Source organism: Rhincodon typus, chromosome 15 (genome assembly GCF_021869965.1).
Source record: "Rhincodon typus isolate 14 chromosome 15, sRhiTyp1.1, whole genome shotgun sequence".
Lineage (NCBI taxonomy): Eukaryota > Metazoa > Chordata > Chondrichthyes > Orectolobiformes > Rhincodontidae > Rhincodon > Rhincodon typus.
This window is the reverse complement of record NC_063346.1, coordinates 24,003,797-24,028,405: the sequence shown is the minus strand read 5'-3', so window position 1 is coordinate 24,028,405 and position 24,609 is coordinate 24,003,797. Positions and strand designations below refer to the sequence as shown.

General features: G+C 42.0%; 1 protein-coding gene across 2 annotated transcripts in view; it reads left to right on the top strand.

The window, feature by feature from the left end:
* The window catches only part of LOC109932279 (nuclear factor of activated T-cells 5-like), a 100,463-nt gene extending 78,844 nt beyond the window's left edge, over positions 1-21,619 (top strand). Inside the window, exons 10-13 of one of the 2 annotated variants that reach the window (XM_048606044.1) lie at positions 5,623-5,762; positions 7,314-9,834; positions 16,971-17,239; positions 21,277-21,619. In XM_048606044.1, the coding sequence (XP_048462001.1) occupies positions 5,623-5,762; positions 7,314-9,834; positions 16,971-17,239 (2,930 nt within the window). In that variant the 3' untranslated portion in view covers positions 21,277-21,619. Of the gene's footprint in view, positions 1-5,622; positions 5,763-7,313; positions 9,835-16,970; positions 17,310-21,276 lie in introns of those variants that run through there. The other variant, XM_048606042.1, reaches the window with a different exon arrangement.
* The last annotated feature ends 2,990 nt before the right edge of the window (positions 21,620-24,609 follow it).

Genomic DNA, 24,609 nt, shown 5'->3' with positions numbered 1-24,609 from the left:
GGTTATTCAGATGAGCTATATCTTAAGTTTTAGTTACTCATCTAGCTGTATCTTTGTGAAAAATTACTTAAATATTTGATATAGAACAATTTACTTTAATCCCTGCAAAGAAAGAGAATAACATGTTTGAAATCCTAGGAAGGTTGGTAATTCCAAACAATATAATGGAGTTATGGAGTTTTTACAGCATGGAAAGAGGCCTATCATGCTCATACCACTCATCAAGCACCTATCTACTCTGATCCCATTTTCCAGCAGTTGTCCCATAGCCTTGTATGCTATGGCATTTTAAGTGTTCAAGTAAATAATTCTTAAATATTGTAGGGGTTCCTGCCTTTAGCACCCTTTTCAGCCAGTAAGTTACAAAATATGCTTACGTCAACCTCCCCCCACCCGACTATGACCCCCATCAAATTCTGTCTAATAGCCTACCTGCCCCTTACCTTAAAACTACGACCCCTAGTTATTGACCCCTTTACTAAGGGGAATATTTTCTTCCTATCTATGTCCTCGTAATTTTGTCCACCTTAGCTTGGCTCGAGTCCCTTTGCCCAAACACCGTGTCTCCCCGCCTTGAGCCCCGTACTCCAGTTTTTGGGCTCTAGCGTAGCCCCTTGTCCAGAGAGGTTAGCATTTTAAATATTATAATGAGGCTGTGTATTTTACTTTATTTAACTTTGGAATGCAGGCCCACCATCCCTAATTTTCCCTGAGAGGATGGTGGTGAGCCATCTTCTTGAATTGCTGCAACTTCTCTTGTGCCTGCACATCAGTACTGTTAAAGGTTTCCAGCGTTTTGGCCCAGCATCAGTGAAGGAATGTTGATGTAGTTCCAAGTCAGGATGGAGTGTGGCTTCGTTGGAAACTTGGAGTGGCTTATGTTCCCATAAGTCTGCCATCCTTCTCCTTCTAGGTGTCAGGGATTGCAGATTTAAATTTTGCTTTTTGAAAGAGCATTGATTAGTTAGTGCACTGCATCTTGCAGCTGTATACAGTGCTGACTGTTTGCAGTGGTACTGGAGGGAGTGAAAGTTCCCGGTTATGCATGAGGTACAAATCAAAAAGGCATTATCTTGGATGGTGTCATGATTCTTGGATATTATTGGAACTGTACTCGACCAAGCAAGCAGACAGTTTTCTAATACATTCATGCCTTGAGCCTGGTAAATGATATATGGGCTTTGAGGAATTGAGGGAAGTTTCTTACCTTTGAATTCCTCTGACTTCCCGTTCATATACCAATTGATATCCCATTGATACCAATTTCCTGCATTTGTCCCAGTATCCTTGACATACTCATCCAAATATTTTAAAGGTTGTGAGGTTTCAATGTCCATTACCTTCCCAAGCAGTGCATTCCAAATTCCCACCACCTGCTGAGTGAAAAGGTTTTTCCTTAACCAAATCCCTTCTGATCTCCTGCCCCTTACCCTAAAACTATGCCCTCTTGTGACCGACTCCCCAACTAAAGGGAACAGCTGCCCTCCATTCACCCTGTCCATACGCCCCATAATCTTCTACACCTCAATCATGTCCCTCCTCAGTCTTCGCTGCTCTAAAGAAAACAGTCCAAGCCTACTTGGTCTCTCCTTATAGCTCAAGGTCTCCATCCCAGGCAACATCCTGGTGCACCTCCTCTGTATCCCCTCTAGTGCTATCACATCCTTCCTGTTGTGAGCTGACCAGAACTGCATACAGTACTCCAACTGTGGCCTGAACAAAGTTGTGTACAACTCCAACATTACTTCCTTGCTGTTATACTCTATGCCATGACTGATGAAAGCAGGTGTCCCATATGCCTTCTTAACTATCCAGTTCATGCGCTTTGCCAACTTCAGGGATCCGTGAATAACTACCCCAAGATGCCTCTGTTCCTCTAAGCTATCCATTGCCCAGTCACTCATTAAATACTCCCTCATCTTGTTTTTTTCTTCCAAAGTGCACCACCTCACACTTATCAGGGCTAAATACCGTCTACCTATCTGACCAACCCATCTATATCTTCCTGTAACCTACAACCTACAATCTTCTTTGCTATTAACCATGCTACCAATCTTGGTGCCGTCTGCAAATTTGTTTAACGTTCCCTCTACGTTTTCATCTGTATTCTTTATGTACTGATCCTTGTGGTATATTGCTGGACACGGGCCTCCAGTCACTCAAACAGCTTTCTACTACTACTCTTTTTATGTCTTATTACTAAGTCAGTTTCTGATCCATCTCACCAAGTTTCCTTCAGTTCCATGTACTTTAACCTTCTCAATCAGTCTCTCATGTGGGACCTTGTCAAAAGCTTTGCTAAAATCCATATAAACTACATCAACTGAATTTCTGTCATCCCCACACCTGATCATATTTTCAGAAACTTCCAACACATTTTATTAGACATGACCTCCCTCTGATTAAAGCCATGCTGACTGTCCCTAATTAACCCTTTTCAAGTGAGTATTAATCTGCTACTACAGAATTTTTTCCAATAGTTTCCCTACCACCAACGTGAGATTCACCGGTCTATAATTTCCTAGTTCATCTCTACCACCCCTCTTAAAATGTGGAACCACATTAGCCATCCTCCAGCCTTCAGGCACTTGCCCCATGGCCCGAGAGGAATTAAAAATTTGTGTCAGAGACCCTGCAATTTCCTGCTTCGCCTCCCACAGCAGCCTGGGCTGCAATTCAGTCGGGCCAGGGAATTTGACTTTTTTTTTTAAGCCCAACAGAGCCTCCAATACCTCCCCATTTCCTATGGTTTGAACTGTGCAAGTTCCTCATAGTCCCTTTCCTGAATTCCATACTTAGATTCTCCTTTTCCAGAGTGAAGACCGAAGAGAAGTGTTCATTCAACACCCTTTTTCAATATCCTCTGCTTCACACACAGGTTGCCTCCTTGGCCCCTACTCTTTCCTTATTAACTTCTTCCCTTTTAAAATAGCTTTGGATTCTCCCTAATCCTGTTTGCAAGTCCTTTTTCATGCAACCTTTTTGCTCTTCTAATTGCTTTCTTAAGTTCCTTCCTGCACTTCCTGTATTTCTCTAGGGCTGCAGCTGAATTGCACCCTTTGGACTTGCTAAAAGTCCTACTCCTCTTCTTTATCCAATCCAGAGTTTTTGTCCTAAACATCCAGGGTCCTCTGAAATTATTGCTCTTACGATTCCCTCTGAAGAGTACATGTTAGACCTATAGTCACCACAGCTCCTTTTTAAATGTACCCTCATTGCCCCCCTGTAGATTGATCTGCAAGGAGTTGTTCTACTTTGGCCAGATCCAGCTTTATAGTCATAAAATCTTCCTTCCCCCAATCCAAAGCCGTCTTTTGCAGGCCATCATTTTCCTGTTGTAGCCATAGTATCTAGATAGATGATTCAGTTAAGTACAGGTCGTTAGGAACCCCCAAGATATTGATGACAGGACTGGTAATGCCATTGAATATAATTGGGAGATGATTCGGTCCTTCTTGAAGGTAGTTATTACCAGGCACTTGAATGTTACTTGCCACGTATCAGCCAAGAGTGATATGTTATCCAGGTCTTGCCGTACATTCAGTATGGAGTAGTTTCCATTGTCCTAAACACTGCAATCATCAGATAGTATGCTTGCCTCTGACCTTATGATAGAAGAATGTCACTGATGAAACACCTGAAGATCATTGGCCTAGGATGTTACCTGAAGAACTTCTGTGTCTATGCCCTGGTCTTGGGATGATTAGCCTCCAACAAATTTTGTGGAAGGCATAATTTCAAGTAGTGGTAAATTTTTCCTAGATTCTTACTGACTTCACATTTGTTACAGCTCCTTGATATTCGGTCAAATGTTGTCTTGATGTCAAGGGCAGTCACACTCTGCATATGTCTGGAGTTTAGCTTTCTTTTCCATCTTTTGTACTGGTGTTTGAATGATGTCTGAAACTGAGCTTCTGTGAGTAGGTTATTGGTGAGCTGAGTGCTGCTTGATAGCACTGTCAGTAATACCTTGCTTCACATGATGATGATTGAGGTTGATGGGTCAATAATTATTTGATTTTGATTTTTCCTGCTTTTTGTGGACAGCACATTTTCTATATTGTTGAATGAATGCCAGTACTGTTACTATTTTGTAATAGATTCGCTAAAGGCGTTGCAAGTTTTTCTCTGTCCAAGTATGAAATTCAGACCAAGCTGTTTACCCTTTGTCAACAAGTATATTTATTTGATTTAGAAGCTGGAGGTGTCAAGAACCCAGACATATTTGATTCAAATCCTTCATTTAGTTTGATTACTTGTTCTTATAGTTCCTATAACTTATTTTTAATTGGCTTTACTGCCTTTATCAAACATAATCTAGGTCTGCATAATCAAGCAGTTTTGTCTTTCTGTTCCCATGATTTGCTTCTTCCTGATGATGTTTTCTTGAGAGTGACAACTTTGTCATATTCTGATATTTGCACTCGCCTTGTTTACATCTTGGGAAGGGGGATATTCCTGACAAACAATTCTTTCTCTTACAATTTATGCTTATTTAGGAGATGACCAATAATGGGATGGAGCTAAGTCATCTTCAGGTTGGAATCAGCATGGAGTATCTCAGCACTTTATCCAAGTTCAAAGACATTTTTAAAGGAGTACGGGTGATCCTCTTGCTGTTCAAGGAGCAGAGTTTCTGTGTACCCACTGCTGGATGTTGTTAGTCAAAAACAATCTCTGAAGGCTTATGTTGATCCTGCAGAAGCTGATCCAGGGATCCAGTAAATATACGTGGTGATTTCAGGTATTAGTAGAATTAAAGAGTGAATTTGATGTACCAAGAGAGGATGATGGAGTATTGCCAGTGAACAGTAAAGTCTGGGGAGGAAGAAGTTTAAACCCACAAGTTTATCATAAATAATGAAGCTCATCGGAGGAATGTCTCTTGAGAGTCGAGGAGCACAAAAGAAGTAAAGACGCAATTGGAGAAGTCAATCCAACCAAGTATGAAAGAGGGCTTTTAAGAAGTTCTGAAGAATCTGTGGAGGCAGCGGCTTCAAGAAACCAAGGGGGGCAATTAGCAAAGCAAGGCCCTCATGAAGATCACCACAGCCTCAGCCTATCTGATCACCATACTCCATCTTGTCCTGTCCTGTGCCTCCCTTCTCCCTCTACTCCATAATGTGTGGCAGGGCCTCTCTTCTGCCTCTGCTTCACAATACGTGGCACACCATTCTACCATTCTGATCCTACTTTAAGAAATTTGTTCAGATCCTTCAGCCTGTTACCGGCCTCTCAACCTGCTCACTGTTTGTCATTTTAGCTACACTATATCTCTGCATTTCTTCTAAATAAAAGATACCACATAAATGAAAGCTATTGTTCAATTTGGAATTTTGTGATTAAAATTGATATGTATTGACATTACGGTTACTGTGCAATTCTGGGCAAGAATTAATCTGAAAATAAGGTGGCAACAGTACTGAAAGGAGTTTGCTTTTGTCCTGCAGAAAAACCACTAAGCTTAGCGGATAGAATATCTTAACAAATGCATTGAATGTACTCGTTTATACCTTAAATGTTAGTCAAGGCAATACAATCAATACTACTAGTATAACTGACATAAATTGGTTTCTTAGGTATGGTTTAAGTATGACTTTTTTTAAAAAAACTCCTTCATAGCTTCAGGAATGAAAGTCGCAGGCTGTTCCTTGGAAGAAGTGGATCTCCCCACTACTTTGTTATCACCCATACTGCCATCAGTTGTGATTAAGAAAGAGGCAACGACTCCAATGGATCAGACACCATCTGCAGCTTTTGAAGTATGATTTTTATATTCACCCATGGGTAGAAATGCATTTTTTAAAATGAGTAGAGAAAAGTCTGTGTGTAGAATGCTTTGCTTTGTTTTGGAAGCATGTCTTTACTCCCTCCTTTCCTTGATTAGTAGCACATTGAATCATGATACTTCTTCACTTAGTTTTGGCTTCTCATGGTTAGTCTTATTTAATACATTTCAGGAAGATTGTTGTGATCTTATAATTAAACTTTTGATTTACGGAGAGCTATCAACATTTGCTTCAGATTTTGGGAAATTTGATTGAGTTGAATATGGTTTAGATGAGGGAAGTAAATGAAATACCTCCAAGTTTGCAGATGCTATACAAAGCTGGTTGGAAGGGGAGCTGTGAGGAAGATGCAGAGATGCTCCAATGTCATTTGGACAAGTTGAATGAGTGGGTGAATGCATGGCAGCTGAAATATAATGTAAGTATGGGGTTACCCAGTTTGATTGCAAAAACAGGAAGGCAAATTATTATCTGAATGGTGATGTATTGGGAGAGGGAAAGGTGCACCAAAGCCTGTGTATACTTGTACACTAGTTGCTGAAAGTAAACATTCAGGTCATCCAGAAGGCAAATAGTATGTTGGCCTTCATAAGTAAAGAATTAAAGTACAGGGATATTTTGCTGTAATTACGTTAGGGCTTAGTGAGACTACACCTGGAGTATTGTGCTCAGTTTTAGTCTTCTCCACTGAGAGAGGATATTCTGCTGTGGAGGGATTGCAAAAAGGTTTACCAGACTGATTCCCTGGGATTGTGGAACTGATGTATAAAGAAAGACTGGATCGATTAGGACTAAACGCACTGGAGTTTAGAAGCATGATGGGAAATCTTGTAGAAACTCAAAATTCTATCATGATTAGACAATAAACACAGGAAGGACGTTTCCAATAACTGGGGAGTCTAGAACCAGCGGTCACGGTCTAAAGATAGTGTTGACCGTTTAGAGCTGAGATGAAGATAAATTTCTTCAAAGTGGTGAGGCTGTGGAATTCTCTGCCACAGAAGCAGTTGGAGCCAAAATATTTAATGTTTTCAAGAAGGATTTAGGTATGATTCTTCATCTTAAAACTTAAAGGGTATGGGGAGAAAACGGGAACAGGTACCAAGTTGATGATCAGCCATTATCATGTTAAATGGTTGAGCAGGCTTGAAGGGCTGAATAGCTTATACTTGCTCATGTTTTCTGACTCTGTTTCTATTTATATCCTGATCTGTCAGTGTGTTAATGTTGACATCTAGTTATGCACATACACATTTTCCATCTGACATTAGACAATTACTACCAGTTGCAGTGTGTTCTAAACTATCAAACAGGTTTAACTGCGCAACGATGTAAAATATGAAGATCTTTTAAATTTTTAAAAAATTAATAGTTGTACCTCTGGGTCAGGAGGCCTGGGTTTAAGTCCCACCTGTTCCAGAGGTGTGTAAAATCATCTGAGTTGGTTGATTAGAAAATACATGTTAAGTGTACAGATGCTTATAAATATTGCTTTGAGTGAGTTTTATGTTTTTTTTTGTTCAGAGTCAAGATATGGGAGCAGGACAGCCACCTTTGGAAATTTCTTCTAATGTCCAAGCAAGTGCACCATTTTCTGTATCTGTATCTCATCAAGGGGGGGATAGCGAACAGTGCCAGCAAATTCAATCAAGTATGTTTTCAAATACAGACGCTTTGACAACTGTACAAAAACAAGACATTTCTCAGCCATGTGCTTTTCCAGCATCTAAATGTTCCAGCCAACTCCAGAATAATGAAGGCTTGCTTCAACAAACAACCCAATTTCACAATGCTCACATATTGCTAGATTCAAGGGAGGTACAAACAAGAGAAGTTTTGCAGTCTGATGCAGCCAAGATATCCTTATCCCAAATGCCCGATTCTGCGCTACAGCAGAAACAACATCAGCACCAGAAGCAACAGCAACAATCAACGACACAGGCACAGGCCCTGCAAGAGCATTCACCAAACTTATTTCAACCAAGTGGCAATGTATCTCAGTTGCAGAATGCTTTGCACTCGATGCAACAAAGAAACTTCCAAACAAATGGTAACAGTGGCAGAAGTGACAATGTTAGTATCGTTCAACAAGCTCTGGAGGCAAGTCAGCAGCAATTAACTTCTGTGTTATTTACTGGATCTAGTCCATCTGAGACAATGCAACAACCTGTGGAGCAGGTACAAGACCAGATGAATGCAGATTTATTCCACCAAGTAAATTCTATGCAGAGCTCTCTCACGCAAGGTTTATTTTCAAGTTCTGACAACACATCGCTTCCTAGATCAGATAATGTTCTCTCTGGACCTGAGAATTCATTGTCAAATCAACAAGTGCTAGAATCCTCAACAGGCATCTTGATGGAAATGCAACAGAACATATGCCCTGGATCAAGACAACTCCAGTCAGACATGTACCAATCCTCTAAAGTAATGAGTGCCCAGGGTTCTTTAAATGGAACCCTCCAGCAAGGTGATATTTTTCAGCAGCCCACTCATGCTATGTCTAGTTTGCAGTCCAGTGATGAAAACCAGCAAATATCCCACAGTGGAATGTTTTCACCTGCTACAACTGTTGCAGGGAAAGAAAACAAAGGAAATCCTCAGCAACCAACTTCTTCCCCGAGTGTCTTTCAGTGCTCTAACACTATGGTTACTGTGGAAGCGACCTCTGTGCAGTCAAACCAGAGACAAACCAATATGTTTGAGTCTATTGTACAGATGCAGCAGAGTGGAGATAACCAGCCTCAAGTAACTTTGTTTTCTAATACAGATGGTATGATGCATCTAAAAACTGGTGGCTCTTCACAGCAATCTGGGATTTTTCAACAGGGTGGGGAAATGATTTCAATGCAACCTGGAAACTTCCTGCAGCAATCACATCCATCATCTGAATTGTTTCATCCACAAAATTCTCTAAATCAAGTTCAAGGTACAGGCCATTCACAAGAATCACAGTCTGGACTTTATCATTGCCCTAGTACTGTACTACAACATCAGAACAATGCTGCTTCCCAGGATCAAGTACAGTCAACATTGTTCCATCCTCAAAATTCAATGGCAGTTCTTCAAGGTTCCTCAATTGGCCAAGACCAGCAACAAAGCGCACTCTTTCTTTCTCCAAACTCTTTGCCTTCACTTCAAGATAGCAACATGTCACAAGAAAAGCAACCGATAAACTTCTATTCACCCCAAAGCTCAATCCAAGCACTCCAGAGTTCAGGAGATTCTGAGCAGCAATCTGTGAATGTCTTTCAGACCCAGACACACATGTCTCAGATTCAGAGTACCATGATTCCTCAAGAGCAGCAACATCAACAACAGAGTCTTTTTCAACATCAGGTCACAATGTCCTCTCCCCAAGCTAACACTTCTCCTCAAAATCAGCAGACATCAATGTTTCAGACCCAACATTCAATAGCTACTCTGCACAACAGCACTTCACCTCAAGATCAATCTCAGAATGTTCTTTTTAGCTCTCAAAATACCATTTCTCCAATAAATAGCAGCATGACATCCCGGGAGCAACAACAGAATGTCCTTTTCAATTCTCAGAGTACCATGCCTCCAATGAATACAAATTTGGCTTCCCAGGAGCAGCAAAACCAAACTCTTTTTCATACTCAACCTAATATGGTGGCTGTTAATCAAGAACAACAATCATCCATACAATTCCAAAATCAGACCGCAGTTTCAACACTTCAAAACAGTGGGACACCTCAGGCAGACGAACAACAACCATCAGTTTTTCATGGCCAACCTCCAATGCAGTTAGTTCAGAGTTCAGGAGATGCCCAAAGTCAGCAGGTCACACTGTTCATTTCCCAGACTTCAATGTCTGCATTACAGAATGATATAAATCAACAAGAGATGCAACAGTCCACTATTTTTAATCCACAAAATAATATGTCTGTCCTTCAGACCAACACATCTGTACCAAGTCAACAAAGTACACTTTTTCGCTCACAAGGAACTATGAATCAGCTTCAAAGTACACCTGCACCTGCCCAACAACCTACTGGCTTGTACTTGTTTGGAATTCAAAATGGTAAGTGTAATCGAAGAATTAAATTTCACTCTGTCAACAAAGTTGATTTTGCCCACCAAATTAAATATTTATAGATTGTACTTTGTACTTTTTGTCCTAAATCCTTGTTAATTTCATTGCATACTAATATTTTGTGAACCCTCACCTGTGAATCTCAAGGTTCTGGATTCAAATCCAGGGCATGAGCACAAAAATCAAAGCAGACACTCCTTTGGAGTACTACGCTGTTAGAAGTGCCATCTTTTAGCTCACACATTACATCCATCCAAATAGGTAAACAGGACTTTCAAGAAATTCCCATGGCACTCTTAAAGAAGAGCAGGTGAGTTATCCTGGTGCCCTGGCCAGTATATTTATCTATTAATCAATGTGACAAAACGAACCATGCGGTGATTATCATATTGATAAGAAAGTTTGCTGTGTACAAATTAACTGCCATGTTTTCTACACCAGTTCTGTGGCCACACCTCAAAAATATTTCACTAGCTGTAAAGTGCTTTATGATGTCTGGTTGTTGAGGAAAGTGCTATTTAAATGCAATATTTCTTTTTGACATAAAAGGAATCCAAAATATTCCTTTAGCCATATGAATTAAAGGTGGGGAAAAAGAAGTGTGTGGAGCCAATTGGGGACCAAAGGATTTGCACATCAAGCACATGGATGAGGTCATTAAACAAATATTTTTTGTATTCCATATTATCCTAATAATAAAAAAAAACAGTTTGTTAGTTGGAGAAGTGAAGGTTGAAATCATGTGTCATGGTATGTTCTCGTAATACCTTCTGAAGGTATTGTGCAATATAGGCAGAGTTAAATCCCCTGCTTTTGGAAGAAATCAGTACCTAACTTCATACTGTTATTCAGACTTGTCCAACATTCACTAAAGGGCCAAGATGGACTTGAATGATAGATGCTAGTTTATGTATTGTCCTCAGTTACAAAGCTCCGTGATTCGGGGCCGGGGGGTGGGGGTGAGGGGAGGACGGGAGGACAAAATACTATCTAACCTCTAATTTTCCCTATCGTCTTTAAAAAAGGTAAGAATTTCATTATTATCTGTTCTCTTTCGGTATTACAAGCGATGACCTGGCTGCATATTTATTCAAAGAAACATTTCCTGTTTAATCTGAAACAATGAAAAAACATAATTTGATATGCTCCAAACTTCATTGTCCCTACAAGCTGGAGATTTGGGTACAGGGCCAGGAACTCATACTTCATATTTTACTGAATCAGAGATAGTAGGAACTGCAGATGCTGGAGAATCCAAGACAACAAGGTGCAGGGCTGGATGAACACAGCAGGCCAAGTAGCCTCTCTGCTCCTATGATGCTGCTTGGCCTGCTGTGTTCATCCAGCCCTGCACCTTGTTGTTTCATATTTTACTTACTGTTTAGTTGCAATTAAAACTCAAGTTAGACTGAGAACAAATCCCACAGAAGCTCAGATATGAGGTAAAAATATTTTATCACTAGGCTGATTTGACCAGTACTGCCTTCCACCGATTTGCTTTTTCCTACATGTAGTTTTTTTCCAGTAGTAGTATTTTAAAATTCTCAGTCGAATATTGTGGTATGTCTGCGAAGAATGGATCACTTGTGAATGACGGTAGGAAAAACTGATCATTGGTGAATAAAACTGATGTTTTGGGTCAGTGATTTTTTTGAATAAACAGGATCTTTAACATCTGTTGAATTTTTAAAGTGAATAGTCTGTTTTTTTAAAAGATCTGTTTCAATTCATTTTCACATCTTTGTATTCCAAAGTTTAACAAACTGTACAAATAAATATATGGGGTTGCACAAGATAAAGTGACTTTCCTAGGAAAAGAGATTTACAAAATGCAATACCAAATGATTGTCAAAACTCCCATTCTGTGCATAAAATTACTAAAGCAATCAATTGAGTAATCGTTGGATAAAATAGACTGTGAAATAGTATAAACATTAGTAAGGGCCCATTATCTCAATTGAAATCATTTATCACTATTTGGATTGAAGCCCAAGTGCAAAGGGCTGCCTGGTGAAATTAAATTTACAATAAGGGATATAGAATGGTGTGTGTGTTTTTCACATAGCTTTGATTCCTGTGAAAAAGTTAAATTTATCCATGATCCCTTGTCACTCAACAAATAGTATTAAAGGTGCAGCCAGTTTTAATGTCATAATTATTGGTAGAGAAAGAAAGCAATCATCCAACTAGTTTGGTAACCTCTTCAAACTTGAAAAGTTTGCAAAGTATTTGATTATTAATTAAAATGTTTTCTTAATAAAGGTTAAATAGAGACTGGATTCTTGCTTGACAATTTTGTCAAAGTAATTTATCCAAAATAAATAACTTTATCCTTAAATAGGGAGAACAGATTGATTTCAAATAGTTTCTTTTGGTTTCGTCTTTTTACACTCACTTCTCATCATTTCTCTACAATATCTACAAACAATCTAGACCCTTGCCTGTAGTAGTCTTGGAAGTTCAAGCTTTACTAAAATGAGACAAGGCGGCAAAGCTTTTCACCTTGTATTCATCAGGATTATGTCGTAAGAAACCAAACCTATTAAGGGAGGAACAGTTTATACAGTATTAGAAGCAGATGCTGGTTGATTGGTGTGGTGATGTAGATATTAACTATCAGTCATAGCTGATTAAACTCCAGAAGTGATTTTTGACATTACCAACTCTGAGTAACTACACATGCATACTCATTGGGAACACCTAGTTCTAAGCACAGACATCATCACATCCACTTTACATGTGATATCACAGGCAAATGTATTATTGTGCATGCACCAGGAAACATCCACAATTTGGAAGTGGATTTCAATGATGCAGAGGGATACTGTGCACGGAATGGGGATGGTGGGAAAGGAGTGAGAAGGGAAGAGAAGAGGAGCCCAGCAGCCAAGGATGTCTGTCTTCTGTGCTTCCTCCACCTCTTGGGCCGTTGGTGTTGTCACACCTCAACCTCACTGTTCTCTCCTGGATCCCAATATCTCCCCACCCCTCCAAATCTCTCCCCACAACTCCAACTGCATTCCCTGAAATCTGCATGTATGGGATTCCAAGCAGCACATAGCTTGCATGCATCAGTGTCAGCAAACGCAGGCATAAATTCCGACCAGGGAGGTGGATTCTCATCAGCCATGGCATTGCCATGGAGAATGAGGAAATAGCAATCTCCACAACCCTTTCCTCATGAGGAAGATGTGTTGATATTCCTTTTGCCAGTGAGGTAAAGAATCCATGTGTGAATATATGTAGTTTCCAGCACGTGTAAATGAATCTCACGGAAAATGCAACTGATAATCTTAAATTGGTTTTTGTGTAATTTTCAGCACAGTCAGGGTTATTTATTAAATGCTGTCAAACAGGAGAATCACATCTAATATCAGAAGTAGTAGGAACTGCAGATGCTGGAGAATCTGAGATAGCAAGGTATAGAGCTGGATGAACACAGCAGGCCAAGCAGCATCAGAGGAGCAGGAAGGCTGACGTTTCGGGCCCAGACCCTTCTTCAGAAATGGGGGAGGGGAAGGGGGTTCTGAAATAAATAGGGAGAGGGGGGGAGGCGGACAGAAGATGGATAGAGGAGAAGATAGGTGGAAAGGAGACAGACCGGTCAAAGAGGCGGGGATGGAGCCAGTAAAGGTGAGTGTAGGTGGGGAGGGAGGGAGGAGATAGATCAGTTCAGGGAGGACGGACAAGTCAAGGGGGCGGGATGAGGTTAGTAGGTAGGAGATGGGGGTGGGGCTTGAGGTGGGAGGAGGGGATAGGTGGGAAGAAGGACAGGTTAGGGAGGCGGGGACAAGCTGGGCTGGTTTTGGGATGCGGTAGGGGGAGGGGAGATTTTGAAGCTTGTGAAGTCCATATTGATACCATTGGGCTGCAGGGTTCCCAAGCGGAATATGAGTTGCTGTTCCTGCAACCTTTGGGTAGCATCGTTGTGGCACTGCAGGAGGCCCAGGATGGACATGTCGTCTGCGGAATGGGAGGGGGGAGTTGAAATGGTTCGCAACTGGGAGTTGCAGTTGTTTAGTGCGAACCAAGCGTAGGTGTTCTGCAAAGCGGTCCCCAAGCTTCCGCTTGGTTTCCCTGATGTAGAGGAGGCCACAACGGGAACAGCGGATGCAGTATACCACATTAGCAGATGTGCAGGTAAACATCTGCTTGATGTGGAAAGTCTTCTTGGGGCCTGGGATGGGAGTGAGGGGGGAGGTGTAGGGGCAGGTGTAGCACCTCCTGCGGTTGCAGGGAAAAATGCCGGGTGTGGTGGGGCTGGAGGGGAGTGTGGAGCGGACAAGGGAGTCACGGAGAGTGTGGTCCCTCCGGAAGGCAGATAAGGGTGGGGAGGGAAAAATGTCTTTGGTGGTGGGGTCGGATTGCAGATGGCGGAAGTGTCTGAGGATGATGCGTTGGATCCGGAGGTTGGTGGGGTGGTACGCGAGGACGAGGGGGATTCTGTTTTGGTTGTTGTTGCGGGGAGGGGGTGTGAGGGATGAGTTGCGGGAAATGCGGGAGACACGGTCGAGAGCGTTCTCTACCACTGAGGGGGAGAGGTTGCGGTCCTTGAAAAACGAGGACATGAGATGTACAGGAGTGGAATGCCTCATCCTGGGAGCAGATGCGGCAGAGGTGAAGGAATTGGGAATAGGGGATGGCATTTTTGCAGGAAGGAGGTGTATTCTAGGTAGCTGTGGGAGTCGGTGGGCTTGAAATGGATATCGGTTTCTCGGTGGTTGCCGGAGATGGAGACAGAGAGGTCCAGGAAGGAGAGAAAGGTATTAGAGATGGTCCACGTGAACCTAAGGTTGGGGTGGAAGGTGTTGGTGAAGTGGATGAACTGTTCGAGCTCCTCGTGGGAGCATGAGGCGGCGCCAATACAGTCATCCATGTAACGGAGGAAGAGGTAGGGTTTAGGGCCAGTGTAGGTACGGAAGAGGGATTGTTCCACGTTACCTACAAAGAGGCAGGCATAGCTTGGGCCCATGCGGGTTTTCTCGACCACCAAGGCAGGGGAAGTTGCGGTCCTTGAAAAACGAGGACATCTGAGATGTACGGGAGTGGAATGCCTCAGATGCGGCGGAGGCGAAGGAATTGGGAATAGGGAATGGCATTTTTGCATTTTAAGGACCGCAACTTCCCTTCCTGTAAAAATGCCATCCCCTATTCCCAATTCCTTCACCTCCGTCGCATCTGCTCCCAGGATGAGGCATTCCACTCCTGTACGTCTCAGATGTCCTCGTTTTTAAAGGACCACAACTTCCCCCAGCTCAGCGGTCGATAACGCTCTCGACAGTGTCTCCCGCATTTCCCGCAACTCATCCCTCACACCCCCTCCCCGCAATAACAACCAAAACAGAATCCCCCTCGTCCTCGCGTACCACCCCACCAACCTCCGGATCCAACGCATCATCCTCCAACACTTCCGCCATCTGCAATCCGACCCCACCACCAAAGACATTTTTCCCTCCCCACCCTTATCTGCCTTCCGGCGGGACCACACTCTCTGTGATTCCCTTGTCCGCTCCACACTCCCCTCCAGCCCCATCACACCCGGCACTTTTCCCTGCAACCGCAGGAAGTGCTACACCTGCCCCTACACCTCCCCCCTCACCCCCATCCCAGGCCCCAAGAAGACTTTCCACATCAAGCAGATGTTCACCTGCACATCTGCTAATGTGGTATACTGCATCTGCTGTTCCCGTTGTGGCCTCCTCTACATCAGGGAAACCAAGCGGAGGCTTGGGGACCGCTTTGCAGAACACCTACGCTTGGTTCGCACTAAACAACTGCACCTCCCAGTTGCGAACCATTTCAACTCCCCCCTCCCATTCCGCAGACTACATGTCCATCCTGGGCCTCCTGCAGTGCCACAACGATGCTACCCAAAGGTTGCAGGAACAGCAACTCATATTCTGCTTGAGAACCCTGCAGCCCAATGGTATCAATGTGGACTTCTCAAGCTTCAAAATCTCCCCTCCCCCTACCACATCCCAAAACCAGCCCAGCTCGTCCCCGCCTCCCTAACCTGTACTTCCTCCCACCTGAAGCCCCACCCCCATCCCGCCCCCTTGACCTGTCCGTCCTCCCCGGACTGATCTATCTCCTCCCTACCTCCCCATCTACACTCACCTTTACTGGCTCCATCCCCGCCTCTTTGACCTGTCTGTCTCCTCTCCACCTATCTTCTCCTCTATCCATCTTCTGTCCGCCTCCCCCTCTCTCCCTATTTATTTCAGAACACCCTTCCCCTCCCCCATTTCTGAAGAAGGGTCTATGCCCGAAACGTCAGCCTTCCTGCTCCTCTGCTGCTTGGCCTGCTGTGTTCATCCAGCTCTACACATTGTTATCTCTAATATCAGAAGTGTTGTTCTGTGCTTTGTAGGCATGACCTAATTGAGCACAATCAGGACTCCGTCCATTGTGGACAGTCGAAGGGTTTGACTGGTGCTTTTAGTTGCTGCTGAAGACTGCTGTCTCTACATTAGTAATGAAGCACTAGATCTAGTCCATAATTCTGCTATTGGACAACATTTATTAAGTAATGCAGACAATGTTCAGAATTACACAGGAAACTCATTTGAGATGTTCAGTTTATGTTTGCATGTTCTGGTAGCATGACCTGTGTTTCTACACTGGACCCTTTTCTTCATAGGCAAAAGGAATGTGACCATATATTGCATTTTTTTGGTAGGGAAAGAATTATGGGGACTGCCAGTCCTGTGTACTGCCCTGACCAATCAGTTTATCTGACCCACCAGCATGTATTCAGCTAAATAAGATTGACAGTTAACAGTTTCTGAAATGCCAATCATGATCTAACCAATTAGCATTCTTTTGTCATGTGCAGAGAAATATTCTACCTGCATTCATTGTTTATTTTCAACATGGAAAATAGAAAATGCTGGAAACAGTCAACAGTTCAGGCAGCATCCAGAGTGAGGGCAACAGAGTTAATGTTTCAAGTCAAACTTTTCATCGGAACTGGAAAAAGAGATGTAACAGCTTCTTAATAAGAAGAGGGGCAGGGAAAGATGGCTGGGGAGGGGTGTGGAGAATAAAAATGTCTTGACCTTCAAATAAGGAATATAACACAACTATTTATAACCACAAATATACACAAAATCTTATTTCCACAGATTGTGGACAGTTAATGAACATAACAGATGTATCCCAGCCATGTCCTACTGGACCATCAACATTATCTGATCAACTGCTTGCGATGAGCCAGCCAGGACAGGCACAGACTGAGGGACAAGCTGTTTCTACACTTCTCCCCCAGCAGATGACTGACACAAGGCAACTGTCATCAACCATCACTACAGAAGAGAACATGGAAAAAATTGATGACATCCTGGTAACTTTACAGAACCAAGGAAGCAACATCAGCCGATCTTTTAATCCATAGGTAGGATGACTTTGGGTACTGTATAAAGGCATTTTTCTACCACTGTAATGAATAAATAATATTGATGCCAGATTTAGGCTGAGGTCTTAACTTGCAACAGTAGTTGTGTGAATGCAAACTATATCATTTGTCCAGTTCCTTTTGTTCTGATCATGAATGTACCATGCAAAAATATGGGACACAAAAATATACATAGGATTTGCAAATGCTACTAACTTAACATATGAACCAGTGGTTCCAAATGCCGCTAACCCACCCCATTCTACAACTTTGTTTGTCACACTTTAATTTGGGTTCTGTGGGGAATGTGGTTGGAAAGGGTTAACCCGCACTGCCCCTATAGATACCTTTTAATTTGTCGAATAAGGGGCCAACCTGCACATTTCCTCAAAAAAATTAACCCTCATTAAGAGTCTAGACCTCAACTTAGTGTACTAGCCACTTGAAAAAGCCCCTTCCAGGGTCAGAAATAGGAGCTCCTGATGTAGGAATCTCCATCTTGTCTGCATCCCTGTCCTTCATTTAACTTCTAAAAGACCAACAGAACTTCTATTCCTTTCAAGGTAGCCTGGAAATAGTCAAGAATTCATACACCTGCATTTTCACATGCTCTCTTGTCTTGCTCACTGTCACTTGCTTTCTCTTTTGCTTGTAATCACACTCTAAAGCTCTCCCTCTCTGCTTTGCACTCTCACAGGCTCTCTCTGTTGAGATTTTGGCCGGTTTTGAATGGCAGAAAGATCACTTCCAAGTTTTGAATAATAATACCACTTACAATGATTAGGAAAGATGAGGAATTTTTTAAAACTTTACATTTATTTGATGTTCTTCCCACTGATAAAATTGAGCAAGTGCAAGTACAAAACACATCCCTAACCCTAATTTTGATTCAGGTTTAGTAAATAATGGCAATGGGAACAGGAATAGGCCGTTCCGTCTGTCAAGCCTGATGCATCTTTTTTAAAAATGTCATAGAGTCATAAAGATGTACGCACAGAAACAGACCCCTCGGTCCAACTTGTCCATGTCGACCAAATATCCTAGATAAATCTAGTCCTATTTGCCAGCATTTGGCCCATATCCCTCTAAACCATTCCTATTCATATACCAATCCAGATGCCTTTTAAATAGTGTAATTGTACCAGCCTCCTCCACTTTCTCTGGCGCATTCCATATATCCACCACCCTCTGCATGAAAAATTGCCCTTTAGGATCCTTTTAAATCTTTCGCCTCTCACCTTAAACCTATGCCCTGTAGTTTGTGAGGGGAAAAGACCTTGTCTATTTACCCTGTCCATGCCCGTCATGATTTTATAAACCTCTAAGGTCATCCAGGGGAAATAGCCCCACGCTATTCAGCTTCTGCTTTATAGCTCAAACCGTCCAACCCTGACAACGTCCTTGTCGACCTTTTCTGAACCCTTTCAAGTTCTTCCTATAGCAGGGAGACCAGAATTGCGCACAGTATTCCAAAACTGGCCAACAATGTCCTGTACAGCCACAACATGACCTCTTAACTCCTATACTCAATGTACTGACCAATAAAGGCAAGCATACCAACGCCTTCTTCACTATCCTATCTACGTGCGACTCCACTTTCAAGGAACTATGAACCTGCATTCCAAGGTTTGTTTGTTCAGCAACATTCCCCAAGACCTTACCATTAAGTGTATAAGTTCTACCTGATTTGTCTTTTGAAAATGCAGCACCTCACATTTATCTAAAATAAACTCCATCTGCTACTCCTCAGCCCATTAGCCCATCTGATCAAGATCCCATTGTATTCTGATGTAACCTTCTTTGCTGTCCACTACACCTCCAATGTTGGTGTCATCTGCAAACTTACTAACCATATCTCCTATGTTCACATTCCAAATTATTCATATAAATGACAAAAAGTAGTAGACCCAGTACTGAACCATGTGGCACACTGCTGGTTGCAGGCCTCCAGTCTCAAAAGCAACCTTCCACCACCACCCTCTGTCTTCTTCCTTTGAGCCAGTTCTGTATCCAAATGGCTAGTTCTTCCTGTATTTCATGTGATCTAACCTTGCTAACCAGTCTACCATGAGGAACCCTGCCGAATGCTTTACTGAAGTTCATATAGATCATGTCCACTGTTCTGCCCTCCTCAATCCTCTTTGTTACTTCTTCAAAAAAAAACTTAAATTATTGAGACACGATTTCCCATGCACAAAGTCATATTGACTATCCCTAATCAGTCCTTGCTTTTCCAAATACATGTAAATTCTGTCCCTCAGGATTCCCTCCAACAGCTTGCCGATGACCGACGTCAGTCTTACCGGTCTATAGATCCCTGGTTTTTCCTTACCACCTTTCTTAAATCGTGGCACATTAGCCAACCTCCAGTCTTCTGGCACCTCACCTGTAGCTATCAATGATACAAGTATTTCAACAATGGGCCCAGCAATCACATCCCTAGCTTCCCACAGAATTCTAGGGTACATCTGATCAGGTCCCAGGGATGTAATTTCTATTTGTTTTATGACCTCTTTAGTGTTATCAAGACATTGAAAAACGCTTCACTGCTAGTTGGTGATAACCATGAACACTGGGACAAATTCAGAATCCAACAACGGAGGACTAAAAACATAATAGAGAGAGAAATAAACAATGAGTGCAAACTGGTGAGGAATATAAACTGATAAGAGCTTCTTTAAATATATTAAAAGGAAGAGAGAGGTCAAACTGAATAGGCCCTTTAGAAAATAAATCATGGGGAACAAGAAAATGGCAGAGGAGTTAAACAGATATTTTGCATTAGTCTTTATGATGGAAGATACTTAGAACATCCCATTTATCCTAAAGAATAAGAGGGAGGGGTTGTTGAATTAAGTACTTTCAATATCACTAGAGAATAGTATTAGACAAACTGATGGGACTAAAGACAGATAAGACCCCTGGCCATGATGGCCTGCATCCTAGGATCCTAAAAGAAGTTGCTCCAGAGATAGTGGATGCATTTCGTTGTAATTTTCCAAAAATCCTTCGATTCCAGAGTATTTCAGGAAGATTGGAAAACTGCCAATATGACACCATATTGAAAAAGGGAGGGAGGCAAAAAGTGATTAACTGTTGGCCAATTAGTCTAATATCTATTGTTGGAAAAGTGCTGCAGTCAATTATTAAAGAAGTAATAGCAGACATACAACATAGCTGCTGGTTCTCACTATCCTCTTTTTGGTTGAGACTTTCTCAAAAAATTCTCAAACTAGTCAGATACCACTTCCCTTTCATGAAGCCATGATGATTCTGCTTGATTAGGTTATGATTTTTCAAATGTTCTGCTATTACTTCCTTCTCGATTCCAATACTTTTCTGTAATTGATACTCATGAATTTGTTCACCTCTATTAAATTTCCTCTCAATCATCTCTCTAGGAAGAGCAACCCAAACTTCTCTCGTCTGTGGAACCATTTCCATAAATTGTTTTTGCACCCTTTGCAATGCTGATACATTCTTTCTATCAGTGTCCAGAATTGGAAAAAAAAAGTCAGTTAAGACCTAAGCAGTTTTGTATTCATATCCCCTGAGCATCTATCCTGTCAAGTCCCCACAGAATCTTGTGTTTTAATAAGATCACCTTTTGTTTATTGAACTGCAGTGAGCATAGGCTCACTTATCAAGTTTCCTCGTAAGAAACACTTCTCTCCAAGCATCAGTGGGGTGAATCTTTTCTGAATTGCCTTTAGTGCAAGTATGTCCCACTTTAAGATGACCCAAAGCAGCACACAGTACTCCAGGCTTAGTCTCACTGTTGACCTATATTGTACAAGCAAGACTTCCTTACTTTTATACTCCATCCTCCTTGCAATAAAGACCAACATTCTGTGTGTTAATGTACAAAGACACACAGATCTCTTTTTTTTTTCCATAGCATTCTGCACAGCATGTTTTCCTACATTATGCTAAACCTTTGCCTGCTCACATTAAGAAGTGATAATTACATTGTTTCTAACTGGAGACGATCATTGCCTGGTATTTGTGTGACATAAATGTTACTTGCTGCTTTTCAGTCCAACCCTAGATATTTTCTGGCTCTTGCTGCATTTGGCTATGGACTGCTTCAGTATCTGAGTCGTCCTGAATGGAGCTAAACATCCCCTTATGACTTTTTGATGGAGGGAAGATCATTGAAGAAGTAGCTGAAGATGATTGGACCTAGGCCACTACCCTGAGGATCTCTTGTACAGATGCCCTGGAAATGAGATGACTGACCTCCAACAAACAGAAACATCTTACTATATACCAGGTATAACTCCAACCAGTGGAGAGACTGATTCCCATTGCTTCCACTTCTGGCAGGATTCCTTGATGCCGCTATCTGTCAAATGGGGCCCTTGATGTCAAAGGCTGTCACACTCAACTCTTCTCTGGAATTCACCTCTTTTGTCCATGTTTGATCCAGAGCTGTAATGTGGTCAGGAGCTGAGTGGCCCTGGCAGAACCCAAACTGGGTGTCAGTGGGTAGGTTGCTGCCAAGCAGGTGCTGCTTAATAGCACAGTTGATGACACCTTCTATGACTTCACTGATGATGGCAAGCAGACTGATGCAGCAGTAATTGGCCAGGTTGGGTTTGTCCTGCTTTTTAGTGTACAGGACATACCAGGGTAATTTTCCACATTGCTGGGTAGATGTCAGTGTCGTAGTTATACTGAACAGCTTGGTCAGGGGTGCAAAAAGTTCTGTTGCACAAGTTTTCAATACTATTGCCGGAATATTGTCAGACCTTATAGCCTTTGCAGTATCCAGAACCTCTTTCTTAGTATCACATGGAGTCAATCCATTAGTCTGGATCTGTGATGCTGGGGACCATTGAAGTAGGCCAAGGTGGATCATCCATTCAGCACTTCTGGCTGAAGATCGTTGCAAATGCTTTAGCCTTTTCTTTTGCCGAGTTGTGGGCTCTTCCTTCGTAGTGATTGTTACAGCGGAGTGGCTTGCAAGGCCAATTCACGGGGCAGTTCAGAGTCAACCACATTTCTGTGGTTCTGAAATCAAATGTAGGCTCGACCAGCTGAGGATGGCAGATTTTCTTCTCTGAAGGACAATCCACAATGGTCATCATTAAATTCTTAGAGTTTTTTTTTTTATTGAATTCAAATTCCACCATCTGCTGTGGCAGGATTCAAACCCAGGGTCCCAGAACATTAGCTGAATTTCTGGATTAATAGTCTAATGATAATAACCACTAGGCCATTGCCTCCCAGGGGTAAGGTCGTCATAATCCTACTGGACTATAGGGTTGCTCTCTCATTATAGAGAGATGACTGGTTTAACCTGAGGATCACCACACCTCAGGAGAAAGGAAAGGCTGAGAAGGAGAATTCATCATGGTAACTTCAGCCAATACAAGAATTGAACTCGCGTGTTGGCATCAGTCTGGATTACAAACCAAACATCTAGCCAACCATGCTCACTGACCTTCAACCCTATCTTTATATCATGAGCAAATTTTATTACATTATAGTCATAGCCAGTAGTCATGGTACACATCAATATCAATGGGATGAGATTTTAAAAGCTGAATATAGGGAGTTAGGAAGTAAGTTAAAAAGTTAGATGTCGAAGATAGTGATCTTGTGATTGTTTCCAATGCCACATGCTAGTCAAAGTAGGAATAACAGAATATATCAGAGGAATGTGTGGCTGGAGAAATGGTGCGAGGGGAAGGGTTTCATGTTCCTGGGATTTTGGGAACAGTTCTTCAGGAAGTTCTTCAGGTACAAGCTGGATCGGTTGCACCCAGTAAGGATTGAAACTGATGTCCGGGGGGACTATTTGCATGTGCAGTTGGGAAGAGTTTAAACTAAAATGGTGGAGGGGGGTGGGAACTACATATGGAGTCGGAAGAGAGGAAAACCAGAGTTAAGTCGAAAGCAGAATGTGAAATAAGAAAGGTGATGGGCAGAGATTCCAAAGGCAAGAATCAAACTGAGCCATAGTGCAAACGAATGCAACAGGTCTAAGAAAGTGCAAAACGTAAGTACTAAGTCCTGTCTTAATGTATGGAGCATTCACAATGAACTGGATGACTTAGTTGTGCAAATAGCTGTAAAAAGAATTATGTAGTTGAGATTACAGAAATGTGGCTACAGGGTGATTAGGGATACCAACTGAATATCCAGAAGTGTTCAGTTCTTAGGAGGTGTAGACAAAAATGAAAAGGTTGGGTACCATTGCCGGTTAAAGAGGAAATTAACACAATATTGAAGATAGATATTAGCTCTGAATCTGTATGGGAAGAGCTTAAAAACACCAAGGGGCAGAAGATGATAGTGGAAGTCGTATATAGACCCTCAAACTGTAATGGTGTTGGGGAAGGCATTAAACATGAAATTAGCAATAAAAAGGTACAGCTGTAATTAGGGGCGACTTTAATCGGAGTATAGATTGAGCAAATCAAATCAATAATAGTGTAGAGGAGGAATTCTTCTCATGTTTCAAGATGGTTTGATGGATCAGTACATTGAGGAATCCGTACAGGCTACCCTAGACTGGGTATTGTGTAATGAGAACGGAATAATGACCAATTTAGCTGTGCGAGGCCCCTTGAGGAAGAATGCCCATAATATGATAGAACTATTCATTAAGATGGAGAGTGACATCTTTGATTCAGAGATTACGCACTGAATCTAAATAAAGGATACCATGATGGTACAAAGTGCAATTGGCTATAGTAAATTGGAGAACATTACTTAAAGGGATGATGGACAAAGCCAATAATTTAAAGAGTACAAGGAGGATCTTCAACAATTCTTCATTACTGTCTGGCACAAAAATTAAAACTGGAGAGGTGGCGCAACCGTGGCTAACAAGGGAAATTAGGGTAGCATAGATCCAAGGTAGAAGCATATAAATTGGCCAAAAGAAATAGGCAGACCTGAGGATTGGGAGCAGTAGATTGCAGCAAAAGAGGTCAAAGGGATTGATTAAAATGGGGGAAAATAGAGTACGAGAGTAAGCTTATGGGGAAGATGCAAACTGTTGTAAAAGTTTCTATAGGTGTGTGAAGAGAAATAGATTAGTGAAGTCAAATCTAGGTCTTTTACTGTTAGAAACAGGGTATGTTATAATGGGCAACAAAGAGATGGCATACCAATTGAATACATTTATTCTGTTTTCACAAGGGAGGACACAAGTAATGTCCCAAAAGTGTTAGGGAACACGGGATCCAGTGAGAGGGAGGAACTGAAGGAAATTAGTATTAGTAGGGAAATGGTGTTGGGGAAATCGATGGGATTAAAGGCCGATTATACCCTCGGGCCCTGTTAATCTACACCTGGGAGTACCTAAGGAAGTGTCTGTAGAAATTTGGCTGCCTTGGTAGTCATCTTTCTAGAGTCTA